This window comes from Macrobrachium nipponense, chromosome 30, assembly GCF_015104395.2.
Source record: "Macrobrachium nipponense isolate FS-2020 chromosome 30, ASM1510439v2, whole genome shotgun sequence".
NCBI lineage: Eukaryota > Metazoa > Arthropoda > Malacostraca > Decapoda > Palaemonidae > Macrobrachium > Macrobrachium nipponense.
The window spans coordinates 57603831-57622649 of NC_087218.1; the positions used below are offsets into that span (position 1 = coordinate 57603831).

The 18819-nt window shown below is 43.5% G+C and overlaps 2 protein-coding genes across 2 annotated transcripts in view; one reads left to right on the plus strand and one right to left on the minus strand.

Moving 5' to 3' along the window:
• The window catches only part of LOC135202074 (steroidogenic acute regulatory protein-like), an 86682-nt gene extending 78679 nt beyond the window's left edge, over positions 1–8003 (minus strand). Inside the window, exon 1 of the mRNA XM_064231331.1 lies at positions 7924–8003. Within this exon, the coding sequence (XP_064087401.1) occupies positions 7924–8001 (78 nt within the window). The 5' untranslated portion in view covers positions 8002–8003. The remainder of the gene's footprint in view (positions 1–7923) is intronic.
• Positions 1–18819, plus strand: part of LOC135202169 (steroidogenic acute regulatory protein-like) — a 321018-nt gene that overhangs the window by 156882 nt on the left and 145317 nt on the right.

Below are 18819 nucleotides of genomic sequence, written 5' to 3' on the forward strand. Positions count from 1 at the left end.
ACAAGGACGCTTTTCCTATAGCTGTCCCTGGCAGTCTGAGATGTATAAGATTCTGCCGAAGGGACGCCTGATCGTTGGGGATTCTCCACGACCCCCGTAAGGCTTTCGACTTTCCTTCTCCTCTGGGCCAGGGAGCTTGGAAGAGGTCTAGGCCTGGGAGCGTCGCAGAGACGACCAGACGCCCCCTCCACTACACTGGGGACACTAACATCACTCGAGAAACCACATTCACTTCTCTTACCTTCCAATGCTTCCATTTTTTCTTGCATTTTTTAAGGGAAGCTCTGAGTTCCGCTATTTCTGAGGCGGAATCAGAGGGATTAACTTGTGAACGGGCTGCAAATAGAATGGGCATAATTATGAGAGAAGAAGAAGCTACAGAACTACTAGACATTTTCCGGCTTTTGTAAGCCGCCTTCCTCTCTCTATCTTTCTCTAACTTCTTCAAGTAAGAAGTCAGATTCTTCCATTCTTGCGCACTCAATCTCTCACACTCGTTTACACGTATTCTCAATTGAGCATTCAACCCTTCTACCAACCACTGCATGTATGTGAGGATCTACCGAAGCTTTCGGAATCCTCACCTTACAGCCCTCATTCACACACACTCTGAAGCTAACACTAGAATCAGACATATTCACGAAATCCAAAGCGAAGTCCAAAAAACAGTCCACGATAGCGAATGCCAAACAACGATCCAAGTACGTCACCAAAATCAGTCGAAAGATGATCAAAGCGTTGTGAAAAAAGAATTCCAGTCAGGAGGAAGTAACAACAATGTTGATACTACCGGCGACAGAGAGAATCTGATTAGAAAACGGGAATGGTTTCCTAGTCCTGCCACCCAGAGCAGGGCGGTAGATCACCTGACCTACCTGTAGCGAGTGCCGCGAAATTTTGAATTTCTGTCGGGACGACGGGGTTGATAGCTATGTATATATCTGACAGGTAAGTTGAATGTATGAAAATATCCAAATACATGTGCGTAAAGATTTGAACTCAAACTTAACGCTTTAGTTTAGTAGGCCATTCAGTATTCTAGGGATATTAATGACAAATAAGCTAAAAGTTCAAACACATATCAAAACCTACTAGCATATTGTCTGTCCCAGTAGTTTTATATTCGTAGTCAATGAAAAAAAAAATTATATATATATTATACAGTAGTACCTCGAGATACGAAAGGCTCACTTACGAAAAATCAAGTTACGAAAGCCAATGCGCAAAAATTTTACTGCTCTACATATGAAAAGTTTTCAAGATACGAAAGGTTTCTGAAAGTCCGAGATCGCCCGATAACAATTTTGAAACTCGCGCCGCACGCCGCCATCTTAGTGCTAGTAGACTCGCCACCATCCTCTTGCTCTCCCATTGGTTCCTGATGCTAGCCAAGCCATGAGATCCTTCTCTCTGACTTGGACAGCATCCCTCCCATCATGCATCTTCTATACGTACGACGCTGGCGTCCCTTAGCTCGGCCACTCCGCACCCGAAACTTTACCGTACGCAATCGGCATTCGTTCGCTCCAACGATTTCGTTTAGTAACGTAAATTCGTTAGTGATTTCGTTGCAGTACATATTATCGTGTTGTGCGAAGACTGTATATTGTGTAACTTTACGTAAATTAACATAGTCCATGGGTCCCAAGAAAGTTGAAATTCACGGAAAGAAGCGCATGCTCTCTTTGGAGACAAAGATGGAGATCATAAAGAGTACGAAGCTGGTATGCGATTGAGTGTGATCGCAAAGGAATACGGCCGTAATCCGTCCGACAATAGGCACCATCCTTAAACAGAAGGATGCCATCAAAGCAACTACACCGTCGAAGGACATCACTATTTTGTCCAGCAAGAGGAGCCATGTGCACGACGAGAGGAACGGCTGCTCCTCATCTGGATAAAAGACAAAGAAATCGCTGGCGATACAGTAACGGAGACAGCAATCGCTCACAAGGCCAGTGCTATTTTCGGCGATTTTGATTGCGCAGGCGGAAGACGAGGGAGGGGAAGGGACTTCAACGCCAACCCCAGAGTTCAAAGCTTCGCATGGCTGGTTCGAGGAATTTCGTAAACGGACTGGCATCCATTCGGTGGTGCGTCATGGGGAGGCTGCCAGCTCGGACACGAAAGCGGCCGAAGCCTTTAAAAAGACGTTCGACGAGATGATGACCAAGGAAGGCTACAGTTCTCAGCAAGTCTTCAACTGTGATGAGGACTGGCCTTTTTTTGGAAAAAATGCCTCGTCGGACATACATCACGGAGGAAGAGAAGAAGCTACCCGGGCATAAGCCTATGAAAGACAGGCTTACGCTCGCACTTTGTTCGAACGCCAGTGGGGATTGCAAGGTGAAGCCCCTACTGGTGTATCACTCAGAGACTCCTCGAGCCTTCAAGGTCCACAAAGTGTTGAAGGAGAAGCTTCCAGTGATGTGGAGGGCTAATGCAAAAGCCTGGGTAACAAGGCTTTTGTTCACGGAGTGGTAAATCTGGGTTTCGGCCCGACTGTGAAGAGTTGTTTGCAAGAGAAGCGCCTCCCCCTGAAATGTCTGCTGGTGTTGGACAATGCCCCTCCCCACCCCCCCCTCCTGGCCTCGAGGAAGATCCTAGCGGAGTATTCCTTCGTTAAGATTCTTTTTCTTCCGCCCAACACCACCCCTCTCCTCCAGCCCATGGACCAGCAAGTGATAGCGAACTTTAGAAGCTGTACACGAAACATCTTTTCAAGAGATGTTTCGACATCACCGATACCACAAACCTCACCTTGCGTCAATTTTGGAAGGAGCATTTCGACATCATCATTTGCATCCGACTCATTGACCTAGCTTGGCAGGAGGTTTCGAGGCGAACCTTGAATTCCTCGTGGAGGAAACTCTGGCCTGATGCCGTATCCGCCAGAGACTTCGAGGGATTTGACGTGGGCGAAGCTGGTACTGCAGTCGAAACAGTTAATGATCCCGAAACTGTTTTGGAACCAGATCTTGACGAGATCGTTGCACTCGGCAAGTCCATGGGGCTGGTCGTCGACTAGGACGACATCAACGACCTTCTCGAGAGCACCAAGAGCAGCTTACGACGGATGACCTGAAGGAGTTGGAGGCCATGCAACTTAATGTCGTTCAAGAGGAGTTCTCTAGCAGCGGCGAGGAAGAGGAGGAGCAGCCTATGATAACGGTAGAAATTAAGGATATTCTAGGCGCTTTTCATAAAGTGCAATTGTTTATCGAAAAAAGACACCCCGAAAAGGCTCACACAGGTCGTATGCTTGCGCAGTTCGATGACGTTTGCTTGAGTCGTTTCAGGAACATTGTGAAAAGTAGGCAGAAGCAATCTTCCTTGGATCGTTATTTTTTAAAGAGGCCTTCAGCATTAGCAGGAGTAAGCAAAAAGGAAGAACCAAGTGATAAAAAAACAGAAAGTTGAAAGCAAAAGGAAGAACCAAGTGATGAAAAACAGAACGTTGAAAGCGGTGATGAAGTTGAAATTCTGTAAAAAAAAAAAAAAAAAAAAAAAAAAAAAAAAAAAAGGCCTACGTAAAAGTAAAAAAAAAAAAGTTAAAAATAAAAAACAAGAAAAAATTTTTTTTTTACATAATTTCTAGATTTTTGTAAGTTAAGTGTTACAGTTTTGTTAAGGTGTTTCGTAAATTTTAGTTTTATGGTTTTCCTTAAATTTTTTGTGTGTGTTTTCGTAAAGTTAAGTGTACGTACGTACGTACGTTATCTGCCGTTTGTCCTCCTCCTCCTCTGCCGCCACTATCGGAGATAGCCTCACTCGAAAGGTAAGCTTCCACATTTTACGTTACAGTAATAACATTTCTTGTACACTAATATTACACTTTATTTACAGGTTTTCGATTTTTATTCTTAATTTAGGTATTGAATGGTCCAAATTGTTGTAGTATTTCATTGTTTATAGGTCAATTTAGCTTTATTATGAATTTAATGGGGTGGGGTGTTTTTGGAGGGCTTGGAACGGATTAGCCATTTTACATGTAAAATCTGTTCCAAGATACGAAAAACTCATTATACGAAGGCCGCCTCGGAACAGATTAATTTCGTATCTCGAGGTACCACTGTGTGTGTGTGTGTATATATATATATATATATATATATATATATATATATATATATATATATATATATATATATATATATATATATATATATATATATATATATATCTATATGTATATGTATATGTATATGTATGTATATGTATATGTATATATGTATATGTATATGTATATGTATATATATATATATATATATATATATATATATATATATATATATATATATATATATATATATATACATACAGGCGGTCCCCGGGTTACGACGGTTCCGGCTTACGACGTTCCAAGGTTACGACGCTTTTTTCTTAAATATTCAATGGAAAAATCCGTCCTGGTTACGACGCTTGTTCCGAGGTTACGACGCTGACGCTTCCGACGCTCCGAGTTAACGACCGCTTTTAAAAAACGCATACTATGATAAAAATCCTTTATAGTTTAGCACAGTATATTAATAAAAATAAGTTTCTGGTTAGATTACAACAAAAATTTTGAGATTATGATGATTTTCGACACTTTTTATGTTGTATTTTTCTATGTTTTTTAGTGACGCCTCATATGCGGAACTAGTTTCCGAGCGAATTGAATACATACTAGTTTACATATAACAGTCCCAAAAGCGCAAATAATGAAAAAATCATTGCTTGTTTGCCAGTAATAATAAACAAAACGAAAAACAAGTTTTCTGGTTAGATTACAACGCAAATTCCAAGTATCCAAAGAGAGACATTATCCAGTAATTTGATCAGAGAGAGAGAGAGAGAGAGAGAGAGAGAGAGAGAGAGAGAGAGAGAGGCTCTTCCGACGCTCCGAGTTAACGACAGAGAAGTGTTCGTTTCGTTAAACGGACCTCTGACTCATGCCAGTAAATGTTGTTGTTGACTACTAATAATATAAGCCTATTTAAAGATACGTTTACTTTAATTAGTCTATATGATACGTAAATAGTAATCAACTGTTCTTGTAGCCCTCAATATTTGGCAAAATCGAAGTATCCAAAGAGAGACATTATCCAGTACGTAATTTGATCAGAGAGAGAGAGAGAGAGAGAGAGAGAGAGAGAGAGCGAGAGAGAGAGAGAGAGACGCTTTGGCAACGATGGTCTCGGGGGTTTTTATAGCTCCTTTCTGCTTGATGATCGTGGATATTGTAGAAGGATTTCGACCATACTCGTTTGCCAAATCGACGATACGACGCCACGTTCATGCTTTGCTATAATTTTCATGTTTTTGCTTCCATCGAAATCATTTTCTTGGGTTTTTTCTTATCACCTGCTTTGTCTTTAGCTTTGAGACCCATGGTTAATAATAAAATAGACAAAATAACACGAAAAATAGGCGCAAATACAACGAACTAAACAACGACGTGTTAACTGCAGCACCAACAAACAAACAGACTGAACGCCATTTATCGGTCGCCTATACAACTAACACTCATCGCAAAATCGTATCTCAAATATTTCGTTGTATATCAAAGCTTGTATTTCGCAAATTTTCTGATATCTCAAAACATTCGTATATTAGGGGCAATCGTATGTCAGTTTCCAATGTAATTTGATCAGAGAGAGAGAGAGAGAGAGAGAGAGAGAGAGAGAGAGAGAGAGAGAGAGAGAGAAGACGTTTGGCAACAATGGTCTCGGGGATTGACGTAACGTTTATTTTCTGAACAGATAGGACAGAGAAGGTGTTCGTTTCATTAAACGGCCTCTGACTCATGGCAGAAATGTTTTGTTGATACTAATATATAAGCCTATTTAAAGATACATTTACTTTAATTAGTCTATATGATACGTAAATAGTAATCAGCTGTTTCTTGTAGCCCTCAAGATTTGCAAAATCACTCCAGGTTGTACATAAAACTTCAAGAAATGTAGTGTCACCAGAGGATTACAATAGTTTTTACCTTCAAGAACCAGCATTCTTTATGAAAATAACTCCAGGTTGTACATAAAACTACAGGAAACAACAGTAGTGTAACCAAAGGATTACAAGTAAGGTTTTATAACTTTTTATTAGTTTAAGACTATTCCAAGCGTCGTTCCGGCTTACGACGATTTTTCGGCTTACGACGCGTCTCAAGAACGGAACCCCCGTCGTAACCCGGGGACTGCCTGTATATATAATATATATATATATATATATATATATATATATCTATATATAAATAAATAAAATAATAACCGAGATTTTAAAGTCAGGAAGTCTAGAAGTGAAAATATATATCTATGCGAATATCTTATAAGTCAAATGCAAGTCAAGCTTGAGTAATATTCAGTGGTTGTTTTGTAGCTGACCGCCGCTTTTATGTAAGGGGTGATTACATAGAAAAATAAAAATAAGGAATTGTTATTCCATATATATAAAAAACTAAAACTAAAATAAAGCCAACCAGATTGCTTGCAGGAATGTGATCAGACCAGAGACGATAAAGTATGCTAAGATGACGTATACAATAAAGTAGGCTAAGATGACATGCCGTCACCTGTAGTCATTCATTTGTTTTGAAAACATTAGTCCAAGCTTCCTGCTTGAGACAACTACCGCGACCTATAATTCAAACGGCCTACGTGATTTGTAACTATGTCATCTGTGTGTATGTTCGTATGTTCGAGCTACTGTCTGCTTCCTTAATGATTTGTAAACGAGATAGTAGGCAGAGTTGAATTAGCAATCATCATTGGCAGAAGCGATCAAGCCATTGTCATTAGAAGAACTGCACATCTGTATCTAAGCTTCATCATGTAGATTTGAATTAGCCATCATCATTGGCAGACCTGTACAATCCTATCTGATATTCATCATGTAATCTCAGAAGAATAGATGTATTTTTTATACTTTGTGTTTTCTACTAGATACCTCACATCAGAAAGAAGATATCATCATGAGTTTAACACATCGTCGTCATAACGAAAGAAGATACTTACTTCGTAAGTTATCATCAAACCCCAAGACACTCCAATGAGTATGGAAGTGCATAACCAACCGACTTAGCGTAAGATTATCGCAAGTCTAATATAACCTCATAAGGCGCCTTATTATACAAGGCAACAGCCCTTTCATATGTATTGATGCTCACCAAGAGTGGGTCCATCCACCACCCAAAGCCGGTTATGGCTATTCATATGAAGGGGTCTGTCCATTAAGGGTTAAAAATTAAGTTTTCAAATATGAAAGTGACAATCTTTGTTAACCTGGCAACAATATGCTCAGAAATTCTGTGATGTCTGGTTAAAACAAGTGTACTATTTGCATCCATATATGTATTACTGTATAACTGTACTTTAGCATAGGCAATGACACTACTTCAAATCATTTTTGATCAAACATATAAAACCAGCTATTCTTTAAAAGTGATCTGTGGTTAAAATAAAAGTAATTGCACAGTATATATACTACAGAATTGGAAATCCTAGTTAAGGAATATTGAAAAAAAAAATATTCCTTACACAAATATCTTTTTAAGTGATTGCAACTTGTTCCAGTGTGTGAGCACATGCTCTGAAATCCTAAGATTTGTGGTTAAAAAGAGGTAATTCTAACTCAGCCTACCACCTCCACACCCAATGAGATTGAAACATCACTGTTAACTCAATTACATACCAACAGAATTTGGAGATTCTGATTCAGACTAAAATGCCCCCAGTCAAAACATATTACCAATACACTTCAATCATCTTCATGGTAAGATTATATGAAATCTACAGTATCCAATCAGTTTGGTATTTTGACTGACTTCCACCATACTTCATAGCTGTTTATGTTTTGTTCTTTTTCTCAAATAATTTTAACTAATTTTTTTTTAATCATAAAAATCAACCATTTTTTGCCACTTGAAAATTTCATCATACTTACAGCGACAAGCCACCAGTGACTGATATGTAGAAGGGCGTAAAATAAGAGTAGAATCGTGAACCTTGAGGCTGCAACCATCTGAAAATATCAAATCAATGGAACTGTCAATAATCACTTTTTTAAAGTTATTATATTTTTTTTCAGAATGATATAAGCTACAGTAAACATCACATATCCATACTAATTCAAAATGGTTTCATTCACAGTAGTATTTCTTTTAGTCAGAGAAATCTCTGATTACCAGATTAATAGAGCCAAGGGCCCTACAAGATAATTGCGAAACCCAGATTAGCACAAGTAAAAAACTGTAAAGGTGTATACTGCAACTCAGTACCACATATAACCATAAATACAAAGCAAGCTTATAAACAACAACCATCACACATTAAGCTCAAACTTTATGCAAAAAGAATTATTTACCCTTTTCCAACATATTTGTAACAAAACATGTGTAAATAGACTTGAAAAAAGAAAAACAATCTCTATTTTTCTCTCTTGTAAACAACACACAATTCATTAAGTAGGTAGCCTACCTATGTTTGCCCACAGCCTATCATGGTTTTATGACCATTAATGTATCTTTACATAGCAATTATCATCAGTTGTTACCAAATTGTATTACCATACATGAATTACAAAATGTGTGTGTGAACTATTGGCTTAGGCTGGGTGTTACACTTACAGTATTCATTTGCATAAGTCAAACAGGCTATTACAGATTACAGTTGCATTCAAGACATAGGTAATGGTAATGAAGCTAATATATTACTTACTGAATCTATTCATACAGTATTATTGTGTTATATCATCATCATAATATATATATAAAAAAAGAAACATACATAATCTGCTATATCCATTCAAGTAGGTTAAGCTAATCTTTACATTCTCAGGAACAGCTGACTGAGCCTACTACCAAAAGAACTAGGAAACTCATTTTGTAGTTGCTAAAGGAAACAAACAAATATATTACTGGAATTATTTTATTTTTAGTAAAATAAAAACAGTATACAAAGGTAAACTAACATACTTAATGTTAAAGTCCTCAAAATTGCAAAACAGCTATTTCCAGATTCATTTGTTTACCTCACACTCGATATTGTTCAAGACAGTCCTTTGGTAAGTGGTGGCAATTATAAGAGGGATGATGTTATGGATTGTTACACAAATAGATAAGTTAATCTTGTTTGAAACCCTAGCCTACTATAATCTACCAAAAATGAAATTTGTTCAGTAGGTAAAGGCTATCATGGAAACTGTCTTTGTATATAACACCGTTTTTACATCTTTAGTGCATTTGGCATTTCTCAACGACAACTGCCCCAAAGCAATCCATTTTAAAAACACTATAATAAAAAGTACAGTGGAACCTTGACATACGAAGTCCCAACTTACGAAAAATTCAAGTTACGAAAGCAAAAATGAAGATTTTTTTGCCTCTACATACGAAAATAATTCAGGTTATGAAAGGGTGTTACTGTAAAGTCCCGAGATTCGCCCGGACCACTGAGAACAATTTTAAAACTCACGCGTCGCCAACTGAGTAGATTGTCACCATCCTCCTGCTCTCCATTGGTTTCCTGATGCTAGTCACCACTGTAAGATCCTGCTCTCCTATTGGTCAGCATCTCTCATATCGTGCTCTACATAAAGGTGTTCTTCGGCCACTCGGTAGCAACATCATTATTGTAAGCACGCTGAATTCGTTCATTCATATACGATTTCGTTTGTTAACGTAAATTCATGTCAGTGATTTCGCTTTGTACTTTATCGTGTTGTGTGAGAACTTTAGTACATAACTTAATTACGTACGTATAGTCATGGGTCCCAAGAAAGTTGCTGAAGTTCACAGAAAGAAGAGGATGCTTTCTATAGGGACAAAGATGGAGATTATCAAGAAGTATGACGCTGGCATGCGGTTGAGTGTGATCGCTAAGGAATACGGCTGAAATCCCTCAACGATAGGAACCATACTTAAGCAGAGGGAAGCCACCAAAGCAGCTACACCTTCCAAGGGCGTGACTATTTTGTCCAACAAGAGGAGCCAAATGCACGATGAGAACGAGAGGCTGCTTCTTGTATGGATAAAAGACAAAGAAATCGCTGGCGATACAATAACCGAAACGGCAATCTGCCACAAGGCCAACACTATTTTCGGCGATTTGATTGCCCAGGCCGAAGACGACGGAGGAGAAGGGACATCAACGCCAACCCCAGACTTCAAGGCTTCTCGTGGGTGGTTTGAAAAATTCCGGTAACGGACTGTCATCCATTCAGTGGTGCGGCATGGGGAGGCTGCTAGCTCGGACTCGAAAGACTGGCCTTTTTTTGAAAAAAATGCCTCGTCGGACGTACATCACAGAGGAAGAGAAGCTACCGGGCATAAGCCTATGAAAGACAGGCTTAAGCTCGCACTTTTTTCGAACGCCAGTGGGGATTCCAAGGTGGAGCCCCTACTTGTGTATCATTCCGAGACTCCTCGAGCCTTCAAGGCCCACAAAGTGCTAAAGGAGAAGCTTCCAGTGATGTGGAGGCCTAATGCCTAATGGGTAACGAGACTTTTGTTTCACCGAGTGTGTTTCAGCCCGACAGTGAAGAAATTCTTGGAAGAGAAGCGCCTCCCTATGAAATATCTGCTGGTGTTGGACAATGCCCCTGCTCACCCTCCTGGCCTAGAGGAAGATATCCTGGCGGAGTATTCTTTTATCAAGGTTCTTTATCTTCCACCTAACACCACCCCTCTCCTCCAGCTCTTATGTTTCTCCCTCCTTGAACGAACCTCGTCAGGAGCCGTTATTCCCTCTTTCCTCCGTCCAGATCAACAGATCCCTGCCCGCTCATAAAGGGAGAAAGAGTGTGTCCCCCTTGTTTTCTGATATATGCCAGAGCCGTGGTGTTGTCCGAGTTGACCTGGACCACCTCGCCTCTGACTTCGTTCTCGAAAGTGCTCAGTGCCAAAGTGTACGGCTATGAGTTTCTTTTGCGTTTATGTGCCAGGTCTTCTGTTCTTCCGTCCAGATGCCTGACACCTCCTTCGTCCCTAGTGTTGCTCCCCATCCCGTGTCCGACGCGTCGGAGAACAACACTAGGTGAGGGTTCTGAAGAGACAAGGACACTCCTTCGTTCCTTCTTAGCGGTTCTAACCACCATCGCAAGTGGTGTTTGATGCTCTCCTCTATGGGAAAGGTATCCATAAGATCTCCCTTCTTCCTGTTCCAATTTCTTCTTAGATGGTACTGCAAGGTCTCATATTCAGCCTCCCCAGAGAAACGAACTGCTCTAGCGACGAAAGGGTGCCCAGAAGACTGAGCCATTCCCTCGCTGAGCTTCGTTCTTTCTCTAGGAAGACAGAGATCTTTTCCACCCCTTTCGTAATCCTTTCTTGGGATGGATATGCTCGAAAACCCCGAGAATCCATCCAAATCCTTAGATAGACGATGGTCTGGCTGGGGATCGTGTGAGATTTCCCGAGGTTCACGAGCAATCCGAGAGATCTGACTAATTGCAGTTATCTCCAAGTCCTCCAAACACTGTTGTTTTGACTGTGCTCTTATAAGCCGTCGTCTAAGTAAAGCGATATCCTCACCCCCCTTCAGATGTAGCCATCTTGCTACGTTCCTCATCAACGCCATAAACACCTGAGGAGCTTGTCGAGAGGCCGAGGCACAAAGCCCTGAACTGAATAAATCCTTCCTGCACCATGACCGAAGGTATTTCTTTGACGAATGATGCAGGGGGACGTGAAAGTAAGCATCTTGAGGTCGAGGGAGACCATCCAATCTCCTGGACGAGCAGAGAGGACCGAATTGGATGTCTGCATGGAGAACTTCGTCTTCTCCACGAAGCGGTTCAATGCACTTACGTCCAGGACCGGCCTCCACCCTCCCGAGGCTTTTGGCACCAAAAGAGGCGATTGTAAAAGCCCCGCAGAGTGCGGATCCTGTACTCTCGATGGCCTCCTTCTCCAACATCTGCTGTACCACCCGAGAAGGGCATCTCTTTTTACAGGGTCTTTGTATCTCGCTGACAGCTCCCTCGTGTCGTCGTCAATGGAGGTCTGTTCCTGAAGGGGATGATGGTATCCTTTCTTGAGAACTTGTAGGGACCAAGAATCCGCTTTCCTTGAAGCCCATGCTTCTGAAAATCTCAGAAGTCTGGCCCCTACTGGTGCTTGGAGGACTGGAACCTCATTTAGATTCTTTCTCGGGACTCTGATAGAAGATCTTCCTCTTTTCTCCCCTCCTCTCTTCCTTGGGGCTCGGCTAGAAGTTCTACCTCGAAAGGGCTGTTGGGCAGTTCTTGGCTCCCTCTTCGCGACAGGAGCAGCTGGTCTAGGCTTCTTAGCCGATTGTACCAGCAAATCTTGTGTTGCCTTCTCAGTAAGCGTGTGGAAATATCCCTCACTAACTGAGAAGGAAAATGATATTGTTATAATACAATAAAGTTTTCATACATACTTACCTGGCAGATATATACATAGCTAAGACCCCGTCGTCCCCGACAGAAATTCAAATTTCGCGCCACTCGCTACCGGTAGGTCAGGTGATCTACCTGCCTGCCCTGGCGGCAGGACTAGGAACCATTCCCGTTTTCTATCATATTTTCTCTCTTCCACCTGTCTCCTGCGGGGAGGCTGGGTGGGCCATTAATCGATATATCTGCCAGGTAAGTATGTATGAAACTTTATTGTATTATAACAATATCATTTTCATACATGAACTTACCTGTCAGATATATACATAGCTGATTGGCACCCTTTGGTGGAGGGTCAGAGACAGCTATATGGAATAGACAGGTAAACAACATATGTTGTAGGTATAAAAGAAAAAACCTTGGTTCCTACCTGATAGGTGGTAGACTTCGTGGCTGTAGCCCGGTAGTCTGCATCACCTCAAGACTTTAGCGAGATATTAGATCTATGGGCTAGAGTTCTTGTGGGTCTGTCGATGGGGTATAAGAACCGCTTACCTCGGCAGAGCCTAAAAGGACTTTGTCAATGGGTACTGGACCACTTCTATGACAACACACCTTGTGAAGGAGCATAACCAATCCCGACCACCTGATCCTAACCACCATGTTAGTATATAGAATTGTTCTGAGTTATCCCCGAACTCATAACAAACAACCCATAACTCGAAAAGAAAAACTCATTCATACAAAAATTCTCAAAAAAAAATTTTTTAATACTCCCCTAAAAGATATCACAAGAGTTCCTTACTGAACAACAGTGACTGGCCGCCAGTGCAGCACCGAGCCCTCTTTGTCAGCAGAAATCTAGAACATATCTAGTAGAAGGTATGTACAAATTTAAGGATTGGTGTTTGCTCCCGTACCCAGTATTGTATCCGCCGATACAAAAGGTCCCAGAGAAAAACATTTCTCGTAGGTCACGCGAACGTCTTTAAGATAGTGAGATGCAAAAAACTGAATTGCACCTCCAATATGTCGTGTCAATGATTTTCTTTAATGACATATTCTTCTAAAGAAAAGAGAGAGACGTCGCCACTGCTCTAACTTCATGGGCTTTTACTCTTAAAAGCGGAAAAGAGTCGTCAGGACAGAACTTGGTGAGCATCCGTAATGACGCTCCTTAATGAAGAAAGCTAATGCGTTCTTAGACATGATTCTTGTGGGTCCTTAATCGAACACCAAAGACTTTGTCTAGAGCCTCCCATTTGTTTCTTTCTTTGTAAGAAGAACTTCAAGGCTCTTACCGGGCAAAGAGACCTCTCTGTTTCTCTCCCTACTAGACTCGATAAGCCTTTGATCTCGAATCTCTTGGGCCATGGATTCGATGGATTTTCATTCTTCGCTAGAAAAAGAGTTCTAAACGAGCAAAAGGCTGAGTCTTTGTTAAAGCCGACTTCATCTTCTAGGGCATGAAGTTCGCCAACTCTTTTTGGCTGTCGCCAAAGATAGGAGAAACAAGCATTTTCTTTGTTATATCCCTGAACGAAGCTACGTGGGGAGGCTCAAATCTGTCAGACGAAAGGAACTTGAGAACTACGTCCAGGTTCCAGCTGGGAGGAGTTAGTTCCTTCGATTTTGTCGTTTCAAACGATCTAATCAAGTCGTGTAGATCTTTATTCTCAGCAATGTCTAGGCCTCTGTTTCTAATACTACTGCCGAAAACATGCTCCTGTATCCTTTGATCGTCGATACAGACAAATGAGAGACCTCTCTCAAGAACAAAAGGAAATCAGCGATTTCGGTTATAGAGGTACTGAGGAGGACAACTTCTTAGACTTACACCACCTTCTGAATACCTCCCACTTCGACTGATAGACTCGTCTAGTGGAAGCTCTGCGTGCTCTAGCGATAGCGCTTGCAGCTTCGCGAGAAAACCCCCTCGCTCTGACAAGCCTTTCGATAGTCGAAAGGCAGTTCAGAGCGAGAGCGGGGAGGTTTTGATGAAACCTCTCGAAGTGTGGCTGTCTGAGAAGATCCATCCTTTTTGAAGGGATCTTGGGAAGTCTACTGTCCACTCCAGCACCTCTGCAAACCAATCTTGTGCTGGCCAAAACGGGGCTATCAGGGTCATCCTTGTCCCGTTGGACGCTACGAACTTTCTCAACACTTGTCCCAGGATTTTGAAAGGGGGGAAAGCGTACACGTCCACATGAGACCAGTCCAGCAGAAGGAAGGCGTCGACCACGAGAGCTCTTTTGGGTCTTCCACCACTGAACAAAAAGACTTCCAGCCTTTTGGAAAGGAATGTGGCGAACAGATCTACGTGAGGAGTGCCCCAAAGATCCCAAGACTCTGACACACCTCTGAATGAAGAGTCCATTCTGTGTGAAGGACCTGGCTTCTCCTGCTCAGTCTGTCCGCCCTGACGTTTCTCGTCCCCACCCCTGAACAAATCTTGTCAGGAGGGAGTATGTTTCTTTGTGAGGCCCAAATTAGCAGATCTCTTGCTATCTCGTAAAGCGACACTGAGTGCGTTCCTCCTTGCTTCCGAATGTAGGACAGGGCTGTAGTGTTGTCCACATTCACTTGGACCACACTGTTCGTCACAAAGGGTTCGAAGAACTTTAGACGCCAAGTGAACTGCTAGAAGTTTCTTTGCAATTTATGTGCCAGGACACCTGTGCTGCCTTCCAGGTGCCTGACACTTCTCTCGGTCCTAGTGTTGCTCCCCCAACCCTTCTCCGATGCGTCGGAATACAACACTCGGCTGGGTTCGGAACTTCCAGAGAAAATTCCCTTGTTCTCTTTAGAGGGGACAACCACCATTGCAGGTGTGGTTTCATCTCCATTGGAAGGAGAAAACTGTCGGAGAGAAGTCCCGTCTTCCAGTTCCAAGATCTCCTTAGGAAAAACTGAAGAGGGCGAAGATGTAGTCTTCCTAGAGGAAAGAACTGTTCGAGCGAGGAAAGGGTGCCTAGCAGGCTTAACCATTCCCTCGCCGAAGTCCGTTCTTTCCCTAAGAAGAGAGAGACTTTTTCCAAGCCTCTCACGATTCTCTCTGCGAAGGAAATACTCGAAAACCCCGAGAATCCATCTGAATCCCCAGATAGACCAAGTTCTGTCTGGGAATCAGCTGTGACTTCTCGAGGTTCCACGAGTAGTCCCAACGCCTTTATCAGGTCTAGGGTCAAAGAAAGGTCCTCCAAACACTGTCTTCTCTCTGTTCTGGCCCTGATGAGCCAATCGTCCAAATATAGAGAGATGTTGACCGCCTTTGAGGTGAAGAAACCTCGCCACATTCCTCATCAGGTTTGTGAAGACCTGAGGAGCTGTGGACAGGCCGAAACACAAGGCCCCTGAACTGAAAGATCCTTCCCCCCGTCATGGAAACGGAAGGTACTTCTTCGACGAAGGGTGAATCGGGACATGAAAATAGGCGTCCTGGAGATCCAGCGACACCATCCAATCTCCTTGATGTAACGCCGCAAGGACTGAGGCCAAAGTCTCCATAGAGAACTTCTCCTTTCGAACGAACTTGTTCAGAGCGCTGACATCTAGAACTGGTCTCCAGCCCCCCGAGGCTTTCGCCACCAGGAAAAGCCGATTGTAAAACCCGGGAGAGTTTTGCTCTAGAACCAGTTCTATAGCTCTTTTGTCCCACATTTTGATTCACCATCAGACGAAGAGTATCCCTCAGTACAGGGTCCCTGTATCTGGCTGACAGTTCCCGCGGAATGGTCGTTAGTGGAGGACTGTCTTGGAAGAGGATAAGATATCCCTTCCTGATTATGGACATGGAAGGAGGCGTCTGAGTTTATGAGTGACCAGGCGTCTGCAAATTCGAGAAGCCTGGCCCCACTGGGTGTTTGGAGGCTGTTGTCTCACTTCCCTTTCTTAAAGGGACGGGAAGGAGCCTTACCTCTCCTCTCAAGACCTCTTTCTCTTAGAGGTAGCTCTGGAGAGAGGCCCTCCTCGAAAGGGCTGAACCGTAGAAGTCGGTCCTTTCTTGTCAACTGAAACAAGTGTCTCTTCTTCCTTGCAGTTTGCAGGAGAAGATCCTGAGTCGCCTTCTCAGTCAGTGATCGAGAAATGTCCTTCACTAACTGAGAAGGAAACAGGAAGTCAGACATGGGAGCGAAAACCAGGGCTGCTCTCTGTGAGAGAAAACCGCCTTGGTTAGGAAGGAACTAAAATACTCCTCTTCTTAAGGAGTACTGCTCCGAAAAGAGAGGAGATTTCTCCTGATCCGTCTTGTACCGCCTTGTCAATACAAGCAAGAATACTCAGAATGACTTCGGGGTCAAGACCATCCGAGTCATGAGCTTTCTTAGACATCACCCCAAGGGACCAGTCTAGAAATTAAACACTTCCAAAATATGGAAGAGTCCCTTGAGGAGATGATCCGTCTCCGAAATCGCCCAAGACACGCGAGCTCCATTCAAAGTGTGTCTCCTTGACGAGTCAACCAAGGTTGAAAAGTCCGCTTTCGGCTGCCCGCTGGGAGAGAAAGGCCCATGTTCTCCCCAGTTCGGTACCAAGAAACCTCTCTTGCCAGAAAGTATGGCTGGAGGCATACAGAAGGTGGTTCTGCCCAGATCCTTCTTAGACAACATCCATTTGTCTAAGGACTGAAGCGCTCTCTTCATAGAGTCGTAGGTCTCATCTTCAAGACCGACGAAGACTTAGGCACAATCGCACTCGAAAACAGTGATCGAGGCGAAGGAGGAGCGGCAGGAGTTAAAGAATCTCCGTATTCCCGTAAAGAAGGTCAGTCAGAACTTTATAGTTCGAGACTCCTTCTCTACCGTCACCCTCTTCTTCCGAATCTCCTTCTACACCTTGTGGAGAATCGGCCTGAAAAACGACGAGGATCTTCATCCCGTTCTCTCTCTACTGGTGACAAACTCCTACTAGGAGAGGGGCTCATAGAGTGAACCGACTCTCTCTCACGTCTAAAGAAGTCTCGCGTCTGCTTGACTTCTGCGCAAGCCTGAACAGCTCCTCGCGCTTGGCTGGCGCCTCGCGCTTGTCTGGCGCCTCGCGCTTGTCTGGCGCCTCGCGCCCGTCTTGCGCCTCGCGCCCGTCTTGCGCCTCGCGCTTGGCTGGCGCTTCACGCTTGGCTGGAGCGTGTAGCCTGGCTGGCATCTCGCGCCTGGCTGACGTCTCGCGCTTGTCTGGCGCCTCACGCAATGTTGACTGCCTCGCGCCTGGCTGAATCCATCACGCTTGGCTGGCGCCTCGCGCTTGGCGAACCTCCAGCTTGGCTGGCGCCTCGCGCTTGGCTGGCGCGCGTTGGCGAATCCTCAGCCTAACTGGCGCCTCACGCCTGAGCGTATCCTGATCTAGAGCAACTCGCTCGGATAGATCCTGACGTTAGTACGACTCTTCGCGCCTGAAAGACGTCCCATGTCTGGCGGACGCTTCACGTCGGCTGGTGAAAGAAGACGAGACTTCTTAATAGGAAGTCTAGCGTCCTTCTTGCGAGGGGGATCCCTCGAAAGAACTCCAACCAAAGAGGCAATCTGCTCTTGAACTGCAAGCAATATCCTCTTGAAGCCACCCCAGCGTCCTCTTCAATAGAAGAAGCAGGAGAACTCGAAGGAATGCGATCCTCAAATACTGCTCTAGGAGGCGTCGCAACCAGCTTAGCCTTCTTGATAGAAGAAGGAGCTTCCTCCGAGAAGCGTTCCGGGCTCGAGTAGAACAGCGCGCTCTTTCCAATGCCTTTTCAGTGGCCTAGAAAAGATCCGAGTCCTTCACCCTCGTTTAGGTGAAGGAGAACCGGACGACGAGAAACAATCTCGTAGGACGTTCTATTAGAGCGGTCCTGAGCAGACTGTAACGAAACAGAACCTGCTGAAGGACGCCTGACCGTTGGGGATTCCCACAACCTCCGTACGACTTTTCGACTTTCCTACTCCTCTGGGTATGTGAGTTTGGAAGAGGTCTAGGCCTGGGAGCATCGCAGGGACGGTCAGACGCCCCCTCCACAACATGGAAACACTCACTTCACTTAGTAAATCACAATCACTAGCCTTACCTTGCATGGCCGCCATCTTTGTCTTCATTTTACGAAGAGTAGCCTTCAGATTGGCGATTTCAGAAGCCGAATCCGAATGCAAAGCCTGTGAGGATTCAGATACATAGGGAGAATCATATTCATTAACAAAAGGAGAGTTAGACTCAGAAAAAGGCTCAATAGGCCTTGTACTCACACTTTTGTGCAGCCTGTCTAATCCTATCCCTCTCTAACTTCTTCAAGTAAGAAGTTAGAGTCTTCCATTCATTAGCATCCAACTTTTCACACTCAATACAGGTGTTAGCCAAAGAACAGTCAAACCCCCATACATTTACGACATACAGTGTGAGGATCAACCGAAGCCTTCGGTATCCTCACCTTGCAGCCTACATTCACACACACTCTCACACTAACACTGAGTCAGACATTCTATTAGAAAAATCAAAAGCAAGTCCAAATCCAGTCCA